The sequence below is a fragment of the Mobula hypostoma genome, chromosome 3 (genome assembly GCF_963921235.1).
Source record: "Mobula hypostoma chromosome 3, sMobHyp1.1, whole genome shotgun sequence".
Taxonomy (NCBI): domain Eukaryota; kingdom Metazoa; phylum Chordata; class Chondrichthyes; order Myliobatiformes; family Myliobatidae; genus Mobula; species Mobula hypostoma.
In genome coordinates, this window is record NC_086099.1 from 188,267,928 (window position 1) to 188,293,911 (window position 25,984).

General features: G+C 41.7%; 1 protein-coding gene across 1 annotated transcript in view; it reads left to right on the forward strand.

The window, feature by feature from the left end:
- The window catches only part of myo3a (myosin IIIA), a 437,289-nt gene that overhangs the window by 349,758 nt on the left and 61,547 nt on the right, over positions 1-25,984 (forward strand). The window contains exons 32-33 of the mRNA XM_063042509.1: positions 390-984; positions 1,963-2,110. Coding sequence (XP_062898579.1) covers positions 390-984; positions 1,963-2,110 — 743 coding nt within the window. The remainder of the gene's footprint in view (positions 1-389; positions 985-1,962; positions 2,111-25,984) is intronic.

The following is a 25,984-nucleotide window of genomic DNA, read 5'->3' on the forward strand; positions in this document are numbered from 1 at the left end:
GAGGTGGCAGCACTGTGTCACTGTCACTGTGTCACAACTGATGGAAACCACACATTCCAATGTCAAAAATAAATTTAAAGACAAATTCATATAGTCCTTCCCATCCGCTTTGTGTCTCAAATTAACTCTGGTGATGTTGGGAATTAATGATTGTTACCAATGCTAAAAAAAACAATCAATTTAATAAGTGTTAATGTCATCAATGTAATTCAATGTTGTTGTCTGAAAGGAAATGCAGAAAGTACTAATATTCCCTGTACACGCAACTCAAAAAGACTCATCTAACTATCTCAAAGAAATTCTTTATGAGGTATTTGTATATGACAATTGTTTTAATAATTCTTGTTCAAAAAATCCCAGAGTAAGATTTTCCTTTTTATTATGATTAGAATACATGATGCAAAAAATCTACATGAAAAACAACACAGTAGATCTGATGTGAATGGCAAAGAGATGCAAGGAGATTCAGCAAAAAGATCCTCTCAGAAAGAAGGCAGTCAACAATCCACAGGGAGCCAGAAAAGGGAGTTAAAGGTACCGTCAGGTCAGGCCACAAGTGCAACCAGTGCAGAGGGTGATGAGGACAATGCTGCAAAAGTCATTCAGAGCAACTTCCGTGGGCACCGAGAGAGAAAACGTCTGGAGAATGAGGGAAAGCTTCCTGAACGAAGAAAAAATATTGGAAAATCTCCACAGGAACATCATGAAAAAGTACACACTATGAACAGAGCAGGGAATGAGATACAAGGGAACAAGATGCCGGGTAAAACTGTGGAAAGAGGAATATCACTTCAACCACGAAAAGAAATACTTACCAGTAAAGAGTCAGATAAAGGGTCCAGTATACAGCCTGGCACAGCCATAGGGGATGAAGACCAAGCAGCAGTGAAAATTCAAAGTAATTACAGAGGCTTTAAAGAAAGAAAACAAATTCAAGAATGTACTAAAAAGGAAGGAGAAATGGTTGCAAATTTTTCAAAAGAGGTAAGGAATATTAAGCATTTTGCTCCTTTTCCTATATGGGACATTAATTTTTAAAATTCATCTCAGACAATGGAAATGACGGCTGGATAACTCTCTAAGGTACAAAGAAAATTTCTTGTCACCTCTAAAGGTCAGAAAGAGTTGTGCTTTAACTATAGAAGTAGGTGACAGAATAACTATAGGTCAAATTAATTGAAAATATGAATGAAAACAATTCTGGGATGTCACAATCATTTGGCTTGATTTTAAATCAATGGCTGGGACCAATGTCAGAGGTTGATACAATTTAATGAGATGTACTTGGGATTGGCTTCTACAAATATTTATAAAGTAATGTGATTAGTTTGTCCATCCACTCTAAGCTAACATCCTGAATTTATTAACTTACATGAGTTCATCCTTATGAGCTGGTTTCAGTGAATGTGTTGCCTCAGCTGTCTCTGAAAGGTTAATGTTTACCTATTGAGACATTCAGAGTGATGAAATTCCATGTGTATAGATTATACTGAGTTTCTTCTCGATTTCCCTTAAAAGAAAAGAAGATAACCAAATATTGGAGTATCTGTCTAAACTCACTCATATGTTGCTACTTGTCATATACCCAGGAGGTTGTGAAATATAACTTTGCATAAACCTAATTGCCACTATAATTTTTCTAAATTTCATTCACATTTTCAAACAGAAAATTATTCCGATGCAGTTTTATATAGTTGGGAAATATATTTTAATGGAACGTATTATGTCAGAAAAAAATAATTTTCTTTTCTGGATCATGTCCAATCAACATTTTAAAAGCATGAACAGAAAATGCTAGAAGCACTCAGCAGCTCAGGCAATGTTTGTAAAAAGATAAATATTAAATCTTACAGGTCAAAGACCTTTCAGCATTTTATATAATTTTTTAAATTTCAGATTTCCAGCATCTTTATTTTTTGATTTTCATTTTAAAAGCTGTTTATTATTGGTTTTTATTATCAGATAGCAAAACGCTCCAATGAATTCTTGATTGCCCAGAAGAAGCTGAATGATGTCATTGCCTCACACTATCTGACGTCTATGAGCCACGATCGACAATCTGTGAATAAGCAATCAAATAGGAGCTCTTTGTCACAGCAGTCACAGCCAGGTTTGTCTATGTTCCCTTGAAGATGTTTAGAATGAAATTGGAACCTGTTGAAACAGGCATTTACTCTTCTGTGTGGCCTTTGTAGTATCAGAATGCCTGATGGCACATTACAGAAGTGCAGGATGCAGAGCAGATGAGAACATCGAATTAGAAAAGCTTTCAGAGGTGGTGAGAGACTGAGCAAAGTGGAAATATCTGACAAGAAAATTTTAGGGTGCAGCAGGTAGTGCTGGGGTATTACAGATCCAGCAACCCATGGTTTATTTTTCCCACTACAGTACTGTCTGTGTGGAGTTTACATGCTCTCCCTCTTACTGTATGAATTTTACTGGTATGTTCCAATTTCCTCCCATATCACCAAAACATTCTTCTTCTTAGGCTAATTACCACTATAAATTTGCCCGAGGCAGAGGTATTACTGAGAGAATCAATATGATATTGTTTGTCATGTTACATCCATAAAGACCATGAGACTTAGGAGCAGAATTAGACAATTCAGCCCATCGAGTCCGCTCCACTATTCGATTATGGCTGATTTATTTTTTGCTCTCAACCTTATACTCCTCTGTTCTCCCAGTAACGTTTTCTAGTCAAGAACACATCAACCTCCCCTTCAAATATATCCAATGACAGCTCTCAGCGGCTATGGATTTCACAGGCTCACCACGCTCTGGCTAAAGAGATGCCCTTGTATTCTGAGGCTGTACTATTTGGACAGGGGCGCTATTGAAAACGTCCTCTCTATGCCCACTCTCCCACTCTCTATTTATTAACTTTATTAACTTTTATTAGCTCATCTTTTTAAGCTGGTGCAAGTAAATGTGTTGTCTCAATTGTCTCTGGGAGGTAATATTCAGTTGGTTTCCATGGGATCCCCCCTCATTCTTCCAAATTCCAGCAGGTACAAGCCAGAGCCATCAATTTCATTTCCAGAATCATTCCCTTAAACCACCTCTGGTCCCTTGCCAGCACATCCTTGCTTTGATATGGGGCCCAAAACTACTCACAATACTCCAAATTCAATCTGACCAATGCCCTATAAAGCCTCAGCATTACATTCTTGCTTTTATATTCTAGTCCTCTCAAAATCAGTGCTAACGTTGCACTTGCCTTCCTTACCACCAATTCAGCATGCAAGTTAACTTTTTGAGAATCCTGCACTAGAATTCACAAGTCCCTTTGCACAGCTGATTTCTGAATTCATTCCCTATTTAGAAGGTAATCTATACCTCGACTCAAAAAGTTTTATATGGCTACAACTTTCATATTCAACATCCAGACTAATGAAGGCAACCATGTCATGTGCCCTCTGTACCACCTGATCTACTTGTGTTGCCACTTTCAGGGAGCGAGAGTCTTTCATCTCAGAATTTTTCTGTATATCAATGCTTCTAAGGGTCCCGCAATTTACTCTAAACTTTCTTGTTATATTTGACCTCCCAACTTGCAGGTTGAGTCAGCTGTAAGGAAGGCAAATGCAATGTTAACATTCATTCCAAGAGAACTAGAATATAAGAGCAAAAATGTGTTGCTGAGGCGTTATAAGGCATTAGTGAGACCACACTTGGAAATACTTTGAGCAGTTTTGGGTCCCTTATCTGAAAGATGCGCTGACATTAGAGAGCGTCCAGAGGAGGTTCACGAGAATGATTCCAGGAATGAAAGGGTTAACAGATGAGGAGCATTTGAGGGCTCTGGGCCTATACTTTCTGGAGTTTAGAACAGGGGCTCCCAACCTTCTTTTATGCCATGGACCCCTAGTTTAACTGAGGGGTCCATGGATCCCCTGTTGGGAAACCCTGATTTAGAAGCATGAAGTAGGATCATATTGAAACTATAGAATATTGAAAGGCCAAGAGGATGGAGAGGATGTTTCCTAGAAGTGGGAAGTCTAGGACCAGAGGGTACAGCCTTAGAATACAAGGACATTCTTTTAGAACAGAAATGAGGAGGAATTTATTCAGACAGAGAGTAGTGAATCTTTGGAATTTATTGTCACAGACAGCTGTAGGGGCCAAGTCATTGGGCACATTTGAAGTGGAAATTCATAATTAATAATTCAGATGTGGAGACTTTTACGAAGTTGTAGATGAGGTTCACCAGAATGTTGCCTAGGTTGAAGTGTATTAGCTATAAGGAGAGTTGGACAACCTTGGGTTGTTTTCTTTGGAGCATTGGATGCTGAGGGACAAATTGATAGGTTCATAAAATGATAAGAGTGATAGATGGATACAAAGTCAGAGTCTGATTTGCTCTTGTTTAACTGTGAGTTAACAACTAAAGTATTAGATTATGATTTTTTAATCCAAAATAAGTCAGATTTACCCATTGCCCATGTTGGTAACAGTATCATGTCCTGGAGCTGTGATGGGGAAAAGAGATCCACTTTGGTGTGAATCACATTGAATTGACTAATCCAACTTCCTAATCGCAAGTCTTCAGAGCATATGGGCCCAAACATTCAAAACACACACAAAACAATTCCTTTTGCTTCTCTAAACTAGAGAAAAAGGTTCAAATGTTCCATTTGATTCCAATTTTGAGGCAAGTGTTTTATCTTTCATTATATCATTTAAAACTCTTTAGTATGTTTTTGTTTCTTTCTCTCATCTTTATTAACAACAAAAATCTAAAGATAGCAAAAGGCAGGTGCTGACTACAGTTAAGTGACTCCCTAAAGATCTGTTAAATCGAGCATTTCTGGTATAATCGACATAATGTGCAAGCACCGAGACATCCTGAAATAGGTGGTAATAGAGTTGCTAATTTAAGCAGCAAGAAACAGAGTAAGCTGAAATTTTGGATGGAAAATGTACATACTGTATAAAGATCGACAAATATGCAGATACTCTCTCTCAATCTTTTCATTTCTAACTGCTGAGGGGACGTTAATCATCTTGACTTTTCCCATCCAGCCTCAACCCCTCTGACTCTCACACAGATTTTCAGACAACCCAGTTAGGTGAGCTGTGATCATTTCTTAGTGCATGTTTGTGAAGTGAAGGCATATGCGCTAAGTGAGTGAAGGTACTCTAAATAGAGGACTTGAGAACACACTGGTTCTGATCAGCAAAGAAGCATGGGCTAATCAGTTATCCAAATAAATCCTTAAATCTCACTGTGCAGTAGACTCCGCCAAAGGTGTTATAGCTTGTTTATTAAGTAATTTCCTATTTAGGATAGCAATATGATCAGATGGATGAATAAGATAGTGCTGAAATAACCAGGAAAGTCTACAAGATTGTTCATTACAATTTCATCTGGGCTTTCCCATTGGCAAATGCTCCTTCTTACAAGCATTAATCATAAGATTATCAATCTTACATCAATAATATAGGTCACATCCTTATGTTTTGTCATGGTCCGGATCGGGGTCTCTTTAAATTTACTTTGTTTATGTTACGATCCGGACCGTTGACTCCTTGTTTCCCTTTGGTTCCCTGTTTTCCCGTGTCCCTTGGCCTTGGTGATTAGAGGCAATTTACTCTCGGCTGAACCGATAGTTTATAGTCTCCGGCTTTCAGCTGTTTGGCGCGTGAGCATCTGCAAAGTCACCAAAGGTACGGCGTGCCAATGTCATCTGGCCGGAGCAAGCCTAGTCTCCGCCCAAAGTGAGTGCCGGTAATTCACCGTTCCTCACTGGAGCAACCCTGTCAAGTTACCTCGCCGAAGCAAGCCTGCAAAGTTTCCTCACCGAGGTGGGTCCATCAGGTAACCCGCCGGAGGGAATCAAGAACCGTTGTCTACTGTTCCCGAGACGAGTCCAGACCTTGCCACTACCCGAAGGTACCAAGCCAAGTCCTGGATCTGGGGGCATTCAAGTACCAAGTCAAGTCCTGTCCCTGGTGGCATCCAAGTACCGAGTCAAGTCCCGGCCCTGGCGGCATCCAAGTACCAAGTCAAGTCCTAGCCCTGGTGGCATCCAAGTACCGAGTCGAGTCAAGTCCCGTCCCTGGCGGCATCCAAGTTCCGAGTCAAGTCCTGGCCCTGGCGGTCTGTGATTCCTGTCCTACCCCTCTGTCTGAATCCCTTCTCTGCCCCTCTCACCTCTAGCCCTCGTCTGCAGCCCTTGCCTGCACCTCAGTCTAGTTCTATCGCCGGAGCTAGATAGGTACTGTCTGGTGTTCTTTCGTGTTGGTCTTGTCTTGTCCTCGCCTCCGTGGGGTAGGGCTGGCTGTCTTGCCGTTGCCCCGCAGGGGGGTCATGCATTGCCGTGTCTTGTCCTTGCCTCCATGGGGTAAGTCAGGCTGTCTTGCCGTTGCCCCGCGGGGGGACATTAGTCCCGGCCCTATGTCCTGTACCCAAAGAGGGATCCCGGCTCTCTGTTCTGTGTGTGAGTCCCGGCCCTATGTCCTGTACCCAAGGAGGGGTCCTGACTCCTGTTTTGTGTATGTATCCATGGTTCCATGTACCTGCTCTCCCGAGACCGAGGCTCTGTTTTTCCATGTTCCTCCTCTCCCTAGCCCATGTCATGTCCATGCCTGGTTCTGGGGTCCGAGCCCGAGGCAAGACCCAGGTATTGGGTCCTTGCCCAGTCTCTGGCTCGGAGTCCATAACCCTAGCCTCTTCATGTCGCCGCTAGTTCTGGGACCCAATTCCAAGTCCAAGCCCAGACCCCTAGTCCCAGCCTAGTCGTAGTCCTGAGTCCTTGTCCAGTTTGCTATTCCTGCTCCTGCTTGGCTCTCCTGGTATCAAACAATAAACTCAATGTAATTAACCTCACAAGATGTGTCTTGCATTTGGGTCCACCCTTGCTCCCAATGCCCCCAACAGTGACATGTTTATAATTAACATGGCACAATGAATAATATTTGTCAAAGAACTGTATATCTTAACTGTCCTCTGTTGTCTCATTATTTCATAGATGTATATGTTCTCCATGTGAACAGTTCCCTGATACGACTCTTAAAGAATAAAATGCAAGAAATAGAAGCAGTAATGGGGCAAAATGGTGCCTTTTCTTGCTCCATTGTTCAATAACATCATGAGGTCTTTTACCTCAGTGAAACTTTCTTATACAAACCCCACATCCCTAGATTCCCTTAATATCCAAAACTCTATTGATCTCTATCTAAAATATATTCAGCTTCCAAATCCAACATGGGCAAAGAATTCCAAAGATTCGCTATGCTCTAGGTGAAGAAAGATACTCATTTCAATTCTATTTGTCTGACCATGCAGAAATCCTAGTCTCTTTTTGAATGGGCAGTTCAGGTCATGTCTGATCATTCAAATTCTGTACCCTGAAGTTGACTATGATCTGACTGAGCAAGGTAACTCACATAGAAATGCCTTGAGAATGAGATAGACCACTCCCCCAGGCTGTACTGACTGCAGGAGCTATAGAGGAAGTTGACCTTACATGCATGTTAGAAATATTCAAAACTAAAAGTCACGCTGTTTTAAAAATTAAAATATATAAACAAATGAAACTAAGCACTTTAACATTTGAAAGCAAGTAGATTTAAATGAACTCAATTTAAATAATGCAAATTATCAGATGCACTTTCACCAGGAACTGTTTCACTCCCTTGAAGTGAATAGAGTTGCTGAACCTGACTTGGTCTAACTGGCAAAAGTTTAGTGTGTAGATTTGCCCATGCAATTATTGTGTTACTGCAGGCTTTCGGAGCTATCGTAGATCTTTATGATGTTTCCAATATTAGAATGAAGTCAGAGGGATGAAAGAGATTGGTCTTTCTGTTCATGAGGAGTAGAGTGGGATTCCAGTGCCTCCTGCCAGCTGTTTGCAGTTTCACCCAGAACTGATTACTTTCTTCACAGAAAATTTCAAACCTTTATATTTTGGAGCACAATTTCACTGTCAGAGATGGTATAGCCAAATCCAGTTCTGAGCTCCCACTAACAGCCTTATACGTGAATCAGTCACTATGGTGACTGGACAGTGATTGGCACAAAAAGCCTTTGCTGCATCTTTTTTTAAATCCAGTCTGTACCTTAAGGGCAGTGTATCAAATTGAAACATCAATTCACTGCTGGACCATCTAAGAGCAAATCATCAAGCATGGATCAGTGATTATAGTACTGTCCTGAAAATGTCTCAGGGCTTTCACTCAGAAATCTGAATTTACCAGCTTATAGCTTTGGAAGAGTTCTGGGAAGTAAAACTACTGATTATTTCTATTTGTAGAGGTGTTACAGAATGAGTTTATATCCTAGACATTGAAATCTCTGAAGAGCATGGATCCACCCTTCTGAGGAAACATGGCTTTCTTCGCTGGTGCTGTTACCTGAGTTTTTACACCCCAGGTTTTGAAATTTCTTCCATTAAGTTTTACATCCTCTTGCCTCTTTCCCCACTTGAGATGCTCCTGAATATAGCTCTTTATAAACTTTTGAGTAACCTGTTCCAATACTATCGCATGTACCTTGGTGTCAAATTTTGTTTGGTATAAATTTTGTTAAATATATAACAGTATAATACTACTGGCACTGTCAAACGTAATGTGTACTGGGTGGAAGCAGGGTTTTCAGAAGTCTCATAGCCTAGGAGAAGAAGCTGTAATCCAGTCTAACAGTGCATCCTTGCTTTTATATTCTAGTTCTCTTGAAATGAATGCTAACATTCCATTTGCCTTCCTCACCACTGACTCAACCTACAAATTAACCTTAAGGAAATCCTGCACAAGGTCTCCCAATTCCCTCTTCCCTTGTCAATTCTGCTTGTTATTTCTTCAAAGAATGCCAACAGATTTGTTCTTGAGGAAACCATACTGACTACAGCCTATTTTATTATGTACCTCCAAGTACCCTGACACCTCATTCTTAATAATCGACTCCAACATCTTCCCAACCACTGAGGTCAGACTAACTACCAACAGTTCCCTTTGTTCTGCCTCCCTCCCTTCTTGAAGAGTGGAATGACATTTGCAATTTTCCAGTCTTCTGTAACCATTCCAAAATCTAGTGCTTCTTGAAAAATCATTACTAATACCTCTATGATCTCTTCAGTCAACTTTTTCAGAACTCTGGAGTGTTTACCATCTGATCCAGCTGACTTATCTACCTTCAGACCTTTCAGTTTCCCAAGAACTTTCTCTCTAGTTATGATAACTTCACACACTTTATGCCCCCTGATACCTGGAACATCCATCGTACTGCTTGTGTCTTCCACAGCGAAGACTGATGCAAAATAGTTATTCTGTTCATCCCCTATTCTATTGTCCCCATTACAACCTCTCCAGCGTAGTTTTCCAGCAGTCCAATATCCACTCTTGCCTCCCTTTTACATTTTATGTATCTGAAGAAACTTTTGGTATCCCCTTTAATATTATTGGCTAACACGAGGAATTCTGCAGATGCTGGAAATTCAAGCAACATACATCAAAGTTGCTGGTGAACACAGCAGACCAGGCAGCATCTCTAGGAAGAGGTACAGTCGATGTTTCAGGCCAAGACCCTTTGGCAGGACTAACTGAAAGAAGAGCTAGCAAGAGATTTGGAAGTGGGAGGGGGAGGGGGAGATCCAAAATGATAGGAGAAGACAGACACCCCCAGCCTCCCTAACCCTCCCCCCTCTGATCACAGCTGTCATCCCTGCTGGGTCTTTATCATCCCCTCTGACCTTCAACTGTCTGAGGCAGAACGCTCTGTTCTCAGTAAGGGCCTCACCTTTGTCCCCCTTCGCCCACACCTCAGCGAGTTCCGTGTGTGCCATGGCGCGGATCTCTTCTTCTGCCGACTCTGTCTCCGAGCCTTCTTCTTCAGCAAAGACTCTTCCACCCACACCGATGATCCCTTCTCCCGTCTTCAACCTTCCTCCTCTTCATGGACACCCCGCTTGCTCTGGATCTCTTTGTTGCTAACTGCCGACGGGACATCAACCGTCTCGACTTCACCACCCCTTGTTCCCATTCCAACCTCACTCCTTCCGAACGCTCCGCTGTCCATTCCCTCTGCACTAATCCTAACCTTACTATAAAACCTGCCGATAAGGGCGGTGCTGCTGTAGTCTGGCGTACTGACCTCTACCTTGCCGAGGCACAGCGACAACTCGCAGATACCTCCTCTTATTTACCCCTCGATGGTGACCCCACTAAGGAGCACCAGGCCATTGTCTCCCAAAACATCACCGTCTTTATCCGCTCAGGGGATCTCCCATCCACCACTACCAACCTTATAGTTCACACACCCCGCACTTTCCGTTTCTACCTCCTACCCAAGATCCACAAACTTGCCTGTCCTGGCAGACCTATTGTCTCAGCTTGCTCCTGCCCCACCGAACTCATTTCTGCATACCTCGACATGGTTTTATCCCCCCCGTTCCCTCCCTTCCTACCTATGTTCATGACACTTCTCACGCTCTTAAACTTTTCGATGATTTTAAGTTCCCTGGCCCCCACTGCTTTATTTTCAGCATGGATGTCCAGTCCCTATATACTTCCATCCCCCATCAGGAAGGTCTCAAAGCTCTCCGCTTCTTTTTGGATTCCAGACCTAACCAGTTCCCCTCTACCACCACTCTGCTCCGTCTAGCGGAATTAGTCCTTACTCTTAATAATTTCTCCTTTGGCTCCTCCCACTTCCTCCAAACTAAAGGTGTAGCTATGGGCACCCGTATGGGGCCTAGCTATGCCTGCCTTTTTGTTGGCTTTGTGGAACAATCTATGTTCCAAATCTATTCTGGTATCTGTCCCCCACTTTTCCTTCGCTATATCAACGACTGCATTGGTGCTGCTTCCTGCACACATGCTGAGCTGGTTGACTTCATTAACTTTGCCTCCAACTTTCACTCTGCCCTCAAGTTTACCTGGTCAATTTCTGACACCTCCCTCCCCTTTCTAGATCTTTCTGTCTCTATCTCTGGAGACAGCTTATCTACTGATGTCTACTATAAGGCTACTGACTCTCACAGCTATCTGGACTATTCCTCTTCTCACTCTGTCTCTTGCAAAAATGCCATCCCCTTCTCGCAATTCCTCTGTCTCTGCCGCATCTGCTCTCAGGATGAGGCTTTTCATTCCAGGACGAGGGAGATGTCCTCCTTTTTAAAAGAAAGTGGCTTCCCTTCCTTCACCATCAACTCTGCTCTCAAACGCATCTCCCCCATTTCACGCACATCTGCTCTCACTCCATCCTGCTGCCATCCCACTAGCAATAGAGTTCCCCTTGTCCTCACCTACCACCCCACCAGCTTCTGGGTCCAACATAATATTCTCCATAACTTCCGCCACCTCCAACGGGATCCCACCACTAAGCACATCTTTCCCTCCCCCCCTCTGCTTTCCGCAGGGATCGCTCCCTACGCAACTCCCTTGTCCATTCGTCCCCCGCATCCCTTCTCAGCGATCTCCCTCCTGGTACTTATCCTTATAAGCAGAACAAGTGCTACACATGCCCTTACACTTCCTCCCTTACCACCATTCAGGGCCCCAGACAGTCCTTCCAGGTGAGGCAACACTTCATTTGTGAGTCGACTGGGGTGATATACTGCGTCCGGTGCTCCCGATGTGGCCTTCTATATATTGGCGAGACCCGACGCAGACTGGGAGACCGCTTTGCTGAACATCTACGCTCTGTCTGCCAGAGAAAGCAGGATCTCCCAGTGGCCACACATTTTAATTCCACATCCCATTCCCATTCTGACATGTCTATCCACAGCCTCCTCTACTGTAAAGATGAAGCCACACTCAGGTTGAAGGAACAACACCTTATATTCCGTCTGGGTAGCCTCCAACCTGATGGCATGAACATTGACTTCTCAAACTTCCACTACTACCCCACCTCCCCCTCGTACCTCATCCGTTATTTATTTATATACACACATTCTTTTTTTCTCTCTCCTTTTTCTCCCTCTGTCCTTCTGACTATACCCCTTGCCCATTCTCTGGGGTTTTCCCCCCTCCCCTTTTTCTTTCTCCCCGGGCCTCCTCCTGTCCCATGATCTTCTCATATCCCTTTTGCCAATCACCTGTCCAGCTCTTGGCTCCATCCCTCCCCCTCCTGTCTTCTCCTATCATTTTGGATCTCCCCCTCCCCCTCCAACTTTCAAATCTCTTACTAGCTCTTCCTTCAGTTAGTCCTGACCAAGGGTCTCGGCCCGAAACGTCGACAGTACCTCTTCCTAGAGATGCTGCCTGGCCTGCTGCGTTCACCAGCAACTTTGATGTGTGTTGCTAATATTATTGGCTAGCTTACTTTTAGTTGCCTTCTGTTGGTTTTTAAAAGCTTCCAAACCCCCTAACTTCACAGTAAATGTTGAACTCCTATATGCTCTCTCTTTGGGTTTTATGCTTGCTTTGAATTTTCTTATTAACCATAGTTGTGTCATATTTCCTTTAGAATACTTCTTCCTCTTTGAGATGTATATATCCTGTGCCTTTCAAATTGCTTCCAGAAATTCCATCTATTGCTGCTCTGCCATCATCCCTGCCAGTGTTCTTTTCCAATCAAGTCTGGCCAGCTCCTCTGTCATGCCTCTGTAATTCCCTTTACTCCACTGTAATACTTCAATATCTGACCTTAGCTTCACCTTCTGAAAGTTCGGGTTGCATTATGATCACTTGCCGCCAAGGGTTCTTTTACCTTTAACTCTCTAATCAATTCTGGTTCATTGCACAACACCTAGTCCAGAATAGTTGATCGTTTAGTGGCTCAACCACAAGCTGCTCTAAAAAGCCATTTCGTAGACCCTCTTGGAATTTCCCCCCCTGGAATCCAGCACCAACCTGATTTTTCCAGTCAACCTGCATTTAAAGTGCCCCATGACTATCGTAACATTGCCCTTTTGGCATGCATTTTCTATCTCATGTTGTAATTTGTAGGCAACATCCTCACCACTGTTTCTGGGGTCTGTATACAACTCTAATCAGGGTCTTTTTACTCTTGTAGTTCCTTAGCTCTATCCACAATGATTCAACAGTTTCCGACCCTATGTCACCCCTTTCTAATTATTTGATTTCATTTTTTACCAACAGGGCAATGCCCCCCCCCCCGGACCCACTGCCTTCCTCCCTATCCTTTCAATACAATGTGTCTCCTTGGACGTTAAGCTCCCAGCTACAATCTTTCAGCCATGATTCCATGATGCCTACATCATATACGCCAATTGACAACTGTGCTGCAAGTTCATCTACATTATTCTGTATACTGAGCACATTCTGATACAACACCTTCAGTCCAGTAGTCACCCTTTTCGACTTTGTTGCACCATGCTCAATCTTTTGATTTCTAACTTTGTCTGAGTTCTGAGGTCTTACTAACATCTGCCTCCACAACCTCTCCACAAACTGTTCTGGCACTCTGGTTCCCATCCTCCTGCAACTCCAGCTTAAACCCCAGCATGCAGCATTATTAAAACTTCTTCCCACTAGGATATTAGTCTCCCTCTAATTCAGGTACATAATGTCACTTCTGTACAGGTTTTAGCTTCTCTAGAAGAGAGTCCAATGATCCAAAATTATTCTGCCCTGCCTCCCTAGCCACGTATTTAACTGTATAATCTTCCTAGGTCTGGCCTCACTAGCACGTGGCATGAATAGCAATCCTGAGATCACAAACCAGGAGGCCCTGCCCTTTACCATAGCAATTGACTCCCTGAACTTCCTATGCAGAGCCTCGTCACTAGTCCTACCCATGTCATTGGTATCTACATGGACCATGACTTCTAGCTGTTCACCCTTCCACTTAAGAATGCTGAGGACTCGACCCAAGATATACCGGACCCTGGCACCCGGGAGGCAACATACCATCTGGGAATCTTATGCTCGCCCATAGAACCTCCTGTCCATTCCCCCTACTAACAAATCTCCTATCACCACAGTATGCTTCTTCTTCCTCCTTCCCGCCTGAGTCACAGAGGCAGACTCAGTGCCAGAGACACGACCACTGTGACTTTCCTCTGTTAGGTCGTCTCCCGACAGTATCCAAAGTGATTGAGGGGGATGGCAATAGGGGTACTCTGCATTGGCTCCTTAACCCCTTTCCCCTTTCTGACTGTCACCCAGTTTCCTCTGTCCTGCACCTTGGGTGTAACTACCTCTCTATATGTCCTATCTCCTTCAGCCTCCCGAGTCCATCTAGTTCCAGCTCCAACTCCTTAACACAGATTGTTAGAACCTGCTGCTGGATGCACTTCTCACAGCTGTAGTTGTCAAGGATACTGGCGGTCTCCCTGCCTTCCCACATTCCGCAAGAGCAGCATTGCACTATCCTGCCTGGCATCTCTACCTAGCTGAGTAGATATAAAAAAGAAAAGGAAATAACTTGAGTTTTTCTTTCTCTGAGTGAAGCCTCTCTTTGCTGAAGCCTCAAAGAGTTAAAGCCTTAAGATCACCATTCTGACTATGTCCAATCAGGCGATGGGAGGGTTTTTTCACAATGCAGAAGACTCTGTGAATGCAGTGCTTCTGGTATCTGTCCTGGAATGAGGAAGTGCAGGGGGAGGGGTGAGAAGAGATTCTCTCAGCCATCCTCACAATCCATTGCAGTTTGTAGTTGTTGTGCTTCACAGTCTTTAGGGTGCTATAATAATAAATGCAAGAGCTGTTGTTGGAAAGGATTCTAGTGCAAGTGCATCATGCGGAGAAATCCATCAACAAGCCCTTGGCTGTGGAAAGGCTCAGAGCCTCCATCATACACAAAATATCACAGATCCCTGAGGCTGGAGGGAGGGAATCAAAGATTAACTTCCTTCTGAGCCATCTGTTTTCTTTACCAATTTGTACTTTCAATGACATGAATCAAGCCATTTATTTCAAACAATGACAGTTTGGAGGGACATTATGAAATAACGGCCAAGGGAATAAGGTTCCTCTGTACAACATAAGTCATACATTGATACCGAGTTTGCAGTTCTTGTGATTTTTTTTCTTTGTGTAAGTAATCACAAGAAGTATTTAAATTTATTCTGTCTTCTGAAAGAATGCACTAATATATCTGTATGGCAAATTAAGGAGATCAGCAGGACGGATTCCTATTAAGTAAATCAGCCTTTTAACCAGTACAGTTGGTGCACAGTGGGAGATAATGTCACTAAGTAGTATATGTAAGAAAATGCAAGAAAAACATTGAAAATACCAGAATTAAAATTGGAACCTTTTCAATGGGTTAGAAAGAATAATGGTCAAAGTGAGTGTTCACCATAGTGTAAATCCTCAATATTATGATATGGCTAAAGACCAAATATGAGGTCTTTTTATGAGGTAATTACTTCATAAAACATGAGGTAATTTGAAGATCTTCAAAATTATATTATCGCTAAGGACCAAAGGCCTTCGTGTTTCCTTTCACGACTGTTTAATAAAATCGAAGTTAATGATTTGGCTAATGGGTGTTAATCTAGTTTAAAGCACAACAAATCTTGTCAATTTGTACTTCATTAATATTAATGTCAAATATTACCCTGCTGCACAGAAATATTGTACTGTTTTAGGGCATATAGATAAAATTTATGTGCAGCTGTGATATCAAAACTGACAAGGTTTATTCTTTCATCTATTGTTTTAAATGGAGTGAAAGAACATTTTTTTCAGTTATTTTTAAGATGATTTGCTTTGCAATTAAGTTCAAATCAAAATGCACTGAAGCAACTCTAGTCAGAATGAGGTTCAGTTCTAGGATCGTCTTCTGAAATGGCTGTATTTTTACATTCTCAAGAGGCCTCTGTTGTTTGTTTATTTATTGAGATACAGCATGGTATTGGCCTTTCAGACCCTTTGAACTATGCCACCCAGCAAACCCTGATTTAACCCTACCCTAATCATGGGACTGTTTACATTGACCAATTCACCTATTATCCGATACATTTTTGGACTGTGGGAAGAAACCAAAGCACTCGGAGAAAACCCACACAGTCGCAGGAAGGATGTCATCGACTGATGACGTCGGATTTGAACTCCATCTCCGATGCCCCGTGCTGTAATAACGTCCTACCACGGCACAAGCCAATGTTCTACTATTCTGACAAGAGGCAGTGAACTTCCAGCTACCAAGCTTTTTAATAACAGTTCAGGTGTTGTTATTCAAACTGATAAATGCTTGATAAAGATTATTTCATTGTTTACAGTTTACCTACTGGCATAAATTGCACCAGTTGATGCAGATCTTAAAAAAAAGTTATTTTGCTGTTCTCTCTAAAGATTTAGTTTTATGAATTCACTGTCACAATGGTTTGACTAGATTTTTCAACGTTAAATTTAAATTAGTTTGACTTTCTAATCTGCCAAATGATTTATGCTAGCTGTTTACATAAATTAACAATTATAATTTCCTTTTCTTGCAAACTTTTGCAATGTAATAGTTATATGCTCTTCAGTGCTCAGCAGAGCATTGATTCACTTCAAACTAAGCCAAGGAATAAGTTTGCATCTATTATTGGTAAGTAAAACTATTTACACCAGGCTTCGTACTGTTCCAGATAATTTAAAATATTCACGGAAGTGCTCATCCCTCAGTTGACATGGCTCAAAAATCTCATGGAATAACTTCTGTTTTGAGAGTAAGTTGATGAAAATATTTCCAGAAGATGAGATCAGTTCATCTATCCATTAAATAATTTTTAAAATGATCAGTGATAATCAAGGGAAATGCTTATTTCAGGTGATTTAAAAATAAAATGACATGATATTGATGGTGAAAGTCAAATCAGTGGGAGAGATGATTCTAAGTATTAACGTGTACTTGGCACCAGTAGAGAAAGCTCTCAAAAAACATGATAGGAAAACTAAAAGGCCTAAATTATGCTTCCACCTGACAGCTGCAGAGGAGACAAATTTGGTCTTGCATTGATTAATTCTTAAACAGAAAAAAATACCTTCAAAATGCTTTACAGTTGTGATATAAATCCATTTTATTCATAGTTCAAAGTACATTTATTATTAAAGTATGTATGTTACATATATACACAACCTTGAGATTCATCTTCTTGCAGGCAAGCACGGAACAAAGAGACCCGATAGAACCCATTTAAAAGAAGACAGTCAAGCACCCAATGTGCAGCAAAAAAGCCCAAAATCATGCAAACAATCAAAGTGTACAAATAACATTCAGAATTGAGTCCACAGCTACAAAGCCAATCATTACTGCAGCCATTTCCGGAGCCCCATTAGTTTCAGACCACAGCCTCTATTCAGCACAGAGACGAGTGAACCTTGCAGAGCAATGAGCTGAACTGGACTCTCCCTCACCTCCGTCGCCAGCACCCTGACCTTTTCAATCTGGCCCAGTGCTTTAATCACCCAAACCTTGGGTTGTTCCCCATTGTCCGACCTGGGCCCTGCCATTTCAATATGCTCACGAGCCCAGGCCCCACTGCCTCAAATTGGCATGTACTCAACCTTCCCATTTCCGCCCGGCACTGAAATCAATCAAAACCTCGCGTCTTTCCTCACTCTCGGGCCCCGCTGCATTGCCTCTGCTTGTCCCATACCGGACTCATGAGGCACTGGTGAGACATCATTTGGAGTTTTGTGAGCAGTTCTAGGAACTCAGCAGGTCAGGCAGCATTTGGAAATCAATAAACAGTCGACGTTTCCGGCCGAGACCTTTCTTCAGGGATCTCGGCCTGAGGCTTTGGCTGTTTATTTATTTCCATAGATGAAGAATGAATGGGATATTTGAATTCCTATGGTGCTTTATGCATGAAGTGGAGACAGGGTGTGGGCTTTATGTGAAGTGGTGCTAATCACCCCACCATACACAATGCTTCCCTCAGCTTCCCAACCTTAACCCTCTGCATTTTTTTTACATTTTTTGCTCTCTAAGAAATTCCTATTTCACCAAGATTTTGGCATCTGCTCTAATATTTCTTCATGATTTCATTGTTATATAATGCTCCTTCTATGAAGTTCCTTAGGCTACTGAGACTCAAAGCAACACAGCATGAATGCAGGCTCTTCAGCCCATCCAGTCGATTCTAACCACAAGGACCACCCAGGCTGTCCCAATTTCCTGCATTTGGCTCATATCCTTCTGGGCCATAACTCTCCCTGCACCTATCCAAATGTATCTTAATTGTTACATTTGAACCTGCCTCAACCACTTCCTCTGGCAACTCACTCAAAATGCTCTTCGTGTCTGGAGAAGTTGCCCCTCAGGTCCCTTTTAAATCTTTCCCCTCTCACTCTAGTTTTGGACTTCCTTACCTCTGAGAAAATATTGTTACCAGGCGCCTTTTCTATGCCCCTCATAATTTTAAACATTCTGTAAGGTTGTTCCTTATTCTCCGACATTCCAAGGAATAAAGACCTGGTCTCGCCACCCTCTCCTCTCCTTCGTATAATTCATATCGTAGCAGCTCACAGAAACACAATGACTTCCTCAGCTCTCAAAAGTGTTGCTAGTTTTAAGTTCCTAGACTTTCAAAGTTTCTAGTCAGGGATTTCAGTCAACCAAAGCTCCACAAATACAGCACTACTGAACTCTTAGACAAAGTTACATTTAATCCGTCAACAGCAGAGTTAATAGCGATGCTCAATAGACTCGGGATTCTACAGACAGCAGAGCCGGTGGCAGCGAGCTGTCCAGGGCACTGGCTAGGCTGAGATCTTACCCAACCAGGCACTAGTTAATAAAATTGATGCACTGACTGAGAATGAACACACAGAAAGAGATTAGAAATGCTGCATTCTGGTGTTCACCAAAATGTGGCTGAACAACAACACGTTGTACTTCCTAACCAACAGTCCTCATATGGTGAGGATGCACCAGCACTCCTCCCTCCTCATCAACCTAAACTCGAGTGCACCCGAGTCCATTGCTGTACACTCTGCTCACACATGGCTGCCCAGCCAAACACCTGAGTAATCAGATTGTCAGGTTCACCTCTGACACAACAATCGTGGGACTCATCACCAACAACTATGAGACTGCCTACTGAGAGGAGGTGGAAGAGCTCAAGGCCTGGTGTCAGGCAAATAAACTCTTCTTCAATGTCAAAAAGACAAAGGAGATGGTTATCGACTTCAGGAGAACTCACACCACTCACATCCCTCTGTATATTGGAGACACAGTAGTGGAATTTGTGAGCAGTTTCAAACTCCAGGGAGTGCTCATCTCATGGTTCTGGAACACATTCCACACAATTAGGAAAGCACGGAATCAGAACCTGGCATACATTGTGAAATTTGTTGTTTTGCAGCAGCAGAACATTGCAATGCATAATAATAAAAACTAGAAAATGCAATAAGAAATATATACAGTGGATTCTGGTTAATTGGACCATCAGTTAATCAGGGCAGCCACTTATCTATGACAACAATAAATAAGAAAATAGCTGGGATTCCCTCTGTTTATTTGGGACACCATGCCATTTAATTAGGGCAGGAGAATGTTGCCAAACATCTTCTAACTAGCATCAGTCATATGCACGTCGTGTGGCCGTTAGACCCTGCACCATGCTTAGAGCGAGCAGTTTTCAAATAGAGTCATTTGTGTCCAAAAAGCAGTAATTGTTGTCATTGATAATTGGCGAGAATTAGCAATAAGACAATTCAGAACTGTTTTGCTTCATGTGGTGTCAAGTATTCATATTTGGAAATGCCAAAAAACAGCCAGGAGTGAAAATGAAATGATTTCACTACTTCAATTACTTAGACACTGCAAAGAATTTGAAGGTTTCGATAATCACCTTGAATATTGTTTTTGGTCCTGACTGGACACTCAGCTCTTACCTGAGGCTTCAAGTAGCTGTTTGCACGCGACAGCAGCTACAACTCAGTACGCCACTTCGACAGGTGGGCTAAACCAGGTGAGAGCAGCCGTTGTGTCTCATATCCTGGTGAGATAAGGACATGCCTGCCCTCACATGCAAAATCAGTTCCAGCTACAGAGAGATCCAATGACCAGAAAGGTGATTCTGCAACATTACATGGAGATGCATGGAAGAAGACATGGTCATCCACTGCAGCCAGGGAAGATCCCAGTTGTGACATCTCCTCGTACCACTGAACCCGAATTTCCGAGTTTGAGGGATGTGGAACTGCCTCAGTACAGCAGCTTTTCCACTTCAAAAACTCACCTGCACAGATTTCCTGTCATCGTTGGATACAACAGGCAACCGTCAGTAGTATTGGTAGTGTTCTAATTTGTTCGGTATTTCATTTTAAAACATAATTAGTTAGTTAAATGGTAGTTTGTTTCTTTTATACCTTTTTAACTATTTCCATGAAACTGCCACTACATTTGAGTAGGTTGCACGGTCAGCACAACATTGTGGGATGAAGGGCCTGTAATGCGCTGTAGATTTTTATGTTCCATGTATATTGGACAGCCACTTAATTGGACCAAAACATGCTGGTCTAATGTGTGCCAATTAACTGGACTGCGCTGTTTATGAAAAAAATTAAATTAAATAAGTAGTGCTAAACAAGAGGAAAGAATAGTGAGGCAGTGTTTATGGATTCATTGTGCATTCAGAAATCTGATGGCAGAGGGGAAGAAGCTGTTCTTGAATCATTGAGTGTGTGTCTTTAGTCTCCTGTACCTCCTCCTTGATTGTGGCAATGAGAAGAGGGCATGTCCTGGGTGATGGGGGTCCTTAATGACAGATGGCTCCTTTTTGAGGCATCACCTTTCAAAGGTGTACTCGATGCTAGGGATCTTAGAGCCCACGATGGAGCTGGCTGAGTTTACAGCCTTCTACAGCTTTTTCTGATCCTGTGCAGTGGCCCCTCAGTACCAGATGGTGACACAACCCGTTAAAGTTCCCCATCGTACAGCTATAGAAATTTACACGAGTTTTTGGTGACATACCAATTCTCCTCAAACTCCTAACAGAATAGGGCCCAGCAGGGAGGAGGCTATGTAGCATCTGAGCCAGGACCACCAGACTCAAAATCAGTTACTTTCCCCAAGAAGTTAGATTGATCAACACCTCCACCCACTAACCCATCCCTCCACAACCCCCACCACTGCTACTTTGTAATTTCCTTTTAGCTATGTTAGGTACAGACCTATGCCTAGCATCATTTTATGAACATACACTCAGTCTATGTATATGAGCAGCTTATGTATTTATGTTTATTGTGTTTTTTATTATGTTTTTTATCTTATTGTGTTTCTTTTTGTGTTGCATGGGATTCAGAGTAACAATTATTTTATTCTCCTTTACACTTGTGTACTGGGAATGACATTAAAAAAAATCCTGATTCTTGATTCTCTCTCGGTTGCAGATCTTGTACTATGAATGTTGGAGTACTGGGGGTATAATAGAACAGAGGCACCTAGGAGTATAAGTGCATAGTTCACTGAAAGGCCCTGTAGTCCCGACAACATCCTTGTCACTCTTTTCTGTATTCTTTCCAGTTTAGCCTTGCCTTTCCTATTACAGGGTGATCAAAACTGTACATAGTACTCCAAGTATTCACCAGACGCTTATACCACTGCAACAGAATGTCCCAACTCCTCTTCTCAGTGCCTGACTGAAGGCATACACTAAACACATTGTTCACTACACTATCTATGCATGACTCTGTTTTCAATGATAACATTCTTTATTGCTAACAGATCTTTCTAACTTTGTGTCATCGACAAACTTACTGATCAAGCTCTGTGCATTCACATCCAAAATCATTTATATAAATAACAAATAACAAAGGTCCCAGCACAAACCCCTTGCAGCACACCACTAGCCATCGGCCTCCATTTTGAAAAAAAGCATTTACCACCACCCTGCATTTAACTACATGCTTCATGTATGTATTTTGTTGCTTCCTGAGACTTGACTATTTGTATTTAGCTCGTTACTGTCACCCAAGGTGATATATTGTCCCTTACAGCCACCATTTTTCCGTAGTGTATGGAAATGGAAGCTGAATTTAGGATTTTCCTTTAGTCAGTCCTTGAATAATTTTCTTCCTTTCACAAACTGGGATTTCATGAAAGGAAAGCTCTGGAAGTTACAATTCCTTGTGGGAACTGTAGAGTCTGATAAAAACAAATACTTTTGTATAGTTTCCAATCTCTACATAATGTATTAATATTAAATCATTGAGTTCATTCTAATTGTATTTTAACTGTTTCACTCAATTAGAAATAACATGGAAAGGCAATATGTTTTCCCCAACAGAAAACTTGCTTAATTGGATTAGTGTATTATTGCATTCTCCTTCATCCCTTCTGAGTCCAGAATTGCAGACACAGAACTTGATAAAGGAATGTAATAATTTAACACCAATGTAAGCCTAAATTACCATCATCTGTCAAAGCATCATTGTGTCTGTTATGAATCTAATTATTAAAGAAAGCAATGATATTAAACACGGCGAATAAATGTAATGCAGACAATGAGTTAGTAAATAGGGAGGGAGCAGAGGCAAATCAGTAATTTTAATAAAACACGAGGATTTTTAGATGGAATGAGATAAAATCAGTAAGTGGGAAAAATAATGGCAATAAAATGATATAAGAAAATGTTTTAAAATGCCATACATTTGAAGAGTAACTGGGAGATATGCTTACTGAATGATCAATGACAAACCCAAGAATGGTGTAGTTGAGATGTATACTCTGAGGATAGCTATCCACTTTCTCAGGATTGAGGATAACTTGTTTCCCTTCCAGTCCGCTGAGCTTTGGTATTAACTTATAAAGCTAATAATTTTGCCACAAGTGGGGCAGTAAGTGCTTTAAATAGGTGGGTAGTTTGGGAGATGGTACACTCCTTTTACCCTTTACACTGTGCTTCTGTGTGCTCCCGATACACGGGATTGAGGTCGTCAGTCATCTTGACTGTTTACAGGTTCCCAGACGTCAGTGCAGACGTTCCATTCTTTTCAAGGAGACTTTGAGTTTTTTGCTATCCTTGAATCATTTGATCTGCTCTCCTGGTAACTTCTTCCTGTGAGAGATTTTGGAATCAATCAGCCATGATCGAGTGGCAAAACAGATTTGATGGGCCAGTTGGCCTAATTCTGCTCCTATGCCTTGTGGTCTCATTAAATAGAGTGACAGTTTTAGAAGTACGTTATTGACTCCATGACAACATTGCCTGATTGGATGTATTTAGAGCATCAACATTGGGGATCTTGGCCTGGGACAGAATTCTGATCATAGTTTATTTATTTTACCAGTTGTTTTGGAAAATTTTAAGGAGGGTATCTGCCCACTGCTTTGTGCTACTTGCTGTAGGTTACCCAGGACTCAAAAGGATACTGGAGAACAGCAATCACAACTTCCAATGGAATGTTTTTGTGATCTGAATCTTTAAAACCACTTTCTTCAGAAAACTGTGCACTAAAAGCCATAACTGACATGACTCCAATCTTTGTTGTCAATGTGCAGATGATTCAAATCTACATTTATATTCAGAAGCCAATATTAAGCTATGGTTGACTCTTTCAGTGAAACATATGACAGAGACCCGCTTTCAAAACCAACCTTATGTGTTTTATGTGTGGAATTTGCAACATTTTCCTGTGTCTATATGGGTGCTCCAGTTTCATCCCTCATGCCTCATGCAGGAGAGAGGAGTTGGACAGAATTGATTAGAAAAGAACACTGGCCAGCGTGATAGCAGAGCAACAGTAGCTGGAATTTCTGGAAACAATTAGGAAGGCACAGGTTATATACATCCCAAAGTGGAAGAAGTATTCTTGAGGCAAGATGACACAACCAGGGCTAACGAGAAAAGTCAAAGCCAACAAAATAGTCAAAGAGAGGACATATAATAGAGCAAAAATTAGTGCAAAATTGATTGGGATTGTGAAGAAAATTATTCAAGGACTGACAAAAGGAAATTCCTAAATTCATTTCCATGAGGATTGGGAAGCTTTTAAATGCGAAAAAAGGCAACTAAAAAGTTATCAAGAAGGTAAAGATGGAATACAAAAGTAAGCTAGTCAGTAATGTTAAAGAGGATACCAAAAGTTTCTTCAGATACATAAAATGTAAAAGAGAGGCAAGAGTGGATATCAGACCACAGGAAAACAATGCTGGAGAGGTAGCAATGGGGGACAAGGAAATCACAGATGAACTGAATAAGTATTTTGCTGCAGTCTTCACTGGAAGACACTAGTAGAATGGTGGAAGTGCCAGGTATCAGATGTCATGACGTGTGTGAAGTTACCATTACTAGGGAGCAGGTTCTTGGGAAACAGAAAAGTCTGAAAGTAGATAAGTCACCTGGACCAGATGGTGTACACTCCAAGGTTCAGAAAGAGGTGGCTGAAGAGATTATGGAGACATTAGTAATGATCTCTCAAGAATCACTCGATTCTGGAATGGTTCTGAAGGACTGGAAAATTGCATATGTCACTCACTCTTCAAGAAGGGAGAGAAGTAGAAGAAAGGCCAGTTAGTCTGACATCAGTGACTGAGAAGATGTTGGAGTCGATTGTTAAGGATGTGGTTTTGTGAAAAAATTGAAAATCGGCCGTAGTCAGCATAGGAAAATCTTGCCTGAAAAATATGCTGGAATTCTTTGAAGAAATAACAAGCAGGATAGATGAAAAAGAATCAATTGATGTTGTGTACTTGGATTTTCAGAAGGCCTTTGACAAGGTGCCATATATGAGGCTGCCTAACAATCTATAGGCTCATGGTATTACAGGGAAGATTATAGTATGGATGAAGCAATGGCTGATTAGCAGGAGGCAAAGAGTGGGAATAAAGGAAGCCTTTTCAGGTTGGCTGGTGGTGACTCGTGACATTCCACATGGGTCAGTGTTGGGACCAATTCTTTTTACCTTATATGTCAATGATTTGGATAATAGAATTGATGGCTTTGTTGTAAAGTTTGCAGACATTATGAAGATGGGTGGAGGAGCAGGTAGTTTTGATGAAGTAGAGAGGCTACAGAAGGACCTAGATAGACTAAGAGAATTGGCAAAGAAATGGCAGTGTTGGGACGTGTATGGTCATGCACTTTGGTAGAGGAAATGAAGGAGCTGACTATTTTCTAAATGGAAAGAAAAGACAAAAATTGAAGTGGAAAGGGATTTGGGAGTCCCTGTGCAGGTTTCCCTAAAGGTTAATTTTCAGGTTGAGTCTGTGGTGAGGAAGGCAAATGCAATGTTAGCATGCATTTCAAGAGAACTAGAATATTTAAGCAAGGATGTAATGTTAAGAATTTATGAAGCACTGGAGAGGCATCATTTGGAATATTGTGAACAGTTCTGGGCTCCTTATCTTAAAAAGAATTTGCTGAAACTGGAGAGGGTTCATAGGATGTTCAGAAAAAATGACTCCAGGATTGAACAGCTTGCCACATGAAAAGTGTTTGATGGCTCTGGGCCTGTACTCACTAGGATTCAGAAGAATGAGGAGTGGACTCATTAAATCCTATTAAATGGTGAAAAGTAGAGTGGATGTGGAGAGGATGTTTCCACTGGTGTGAGAGCCTAAGACCAGAGGACACAGCCTCAGAATGTAGGGGCATCCTTTCAGAACGACATTGAGGAAGAATTTCTTTAGCCAGAGAGTGGTGAATCTGTGGAATTCTTTGCCACAGACAGCTGTGAAGGCCAAATCCTTTTGTGTATTTAAGGCAGAGGTTGATAGATTCTTGATTGCTCAGGGCATGAAGGGATATGGGGAGAAGGCAGGAGTATTAGGCTATGAGGAGGGGCCATATGGTGTAACGCTGCTCCTGTGGCTTATGGTCTTATGCCATAGATTTACTAGCTGTAAGTTGCTCCTAATGTAGGTGGAAGGCACAGAAGAACTGGATATAGGCATTGTAGTGAAAATAATGGTAATAGAACAGCCAAATATTGCAGGATTATCCATGTATCTCTTGGCACATGGTCACAAGGTGGTATTGAGAAAGACCTACAGCAGTAGGTGAATATCTTATAGTAAATTACTTAACCTATTCATAATATTTACTGAATATTTCATAGTGAATTACTTTATTTATTCATAACACATCACAAGACTGATGAGTTGCACCACACATGACTATAAATAACAACTTTA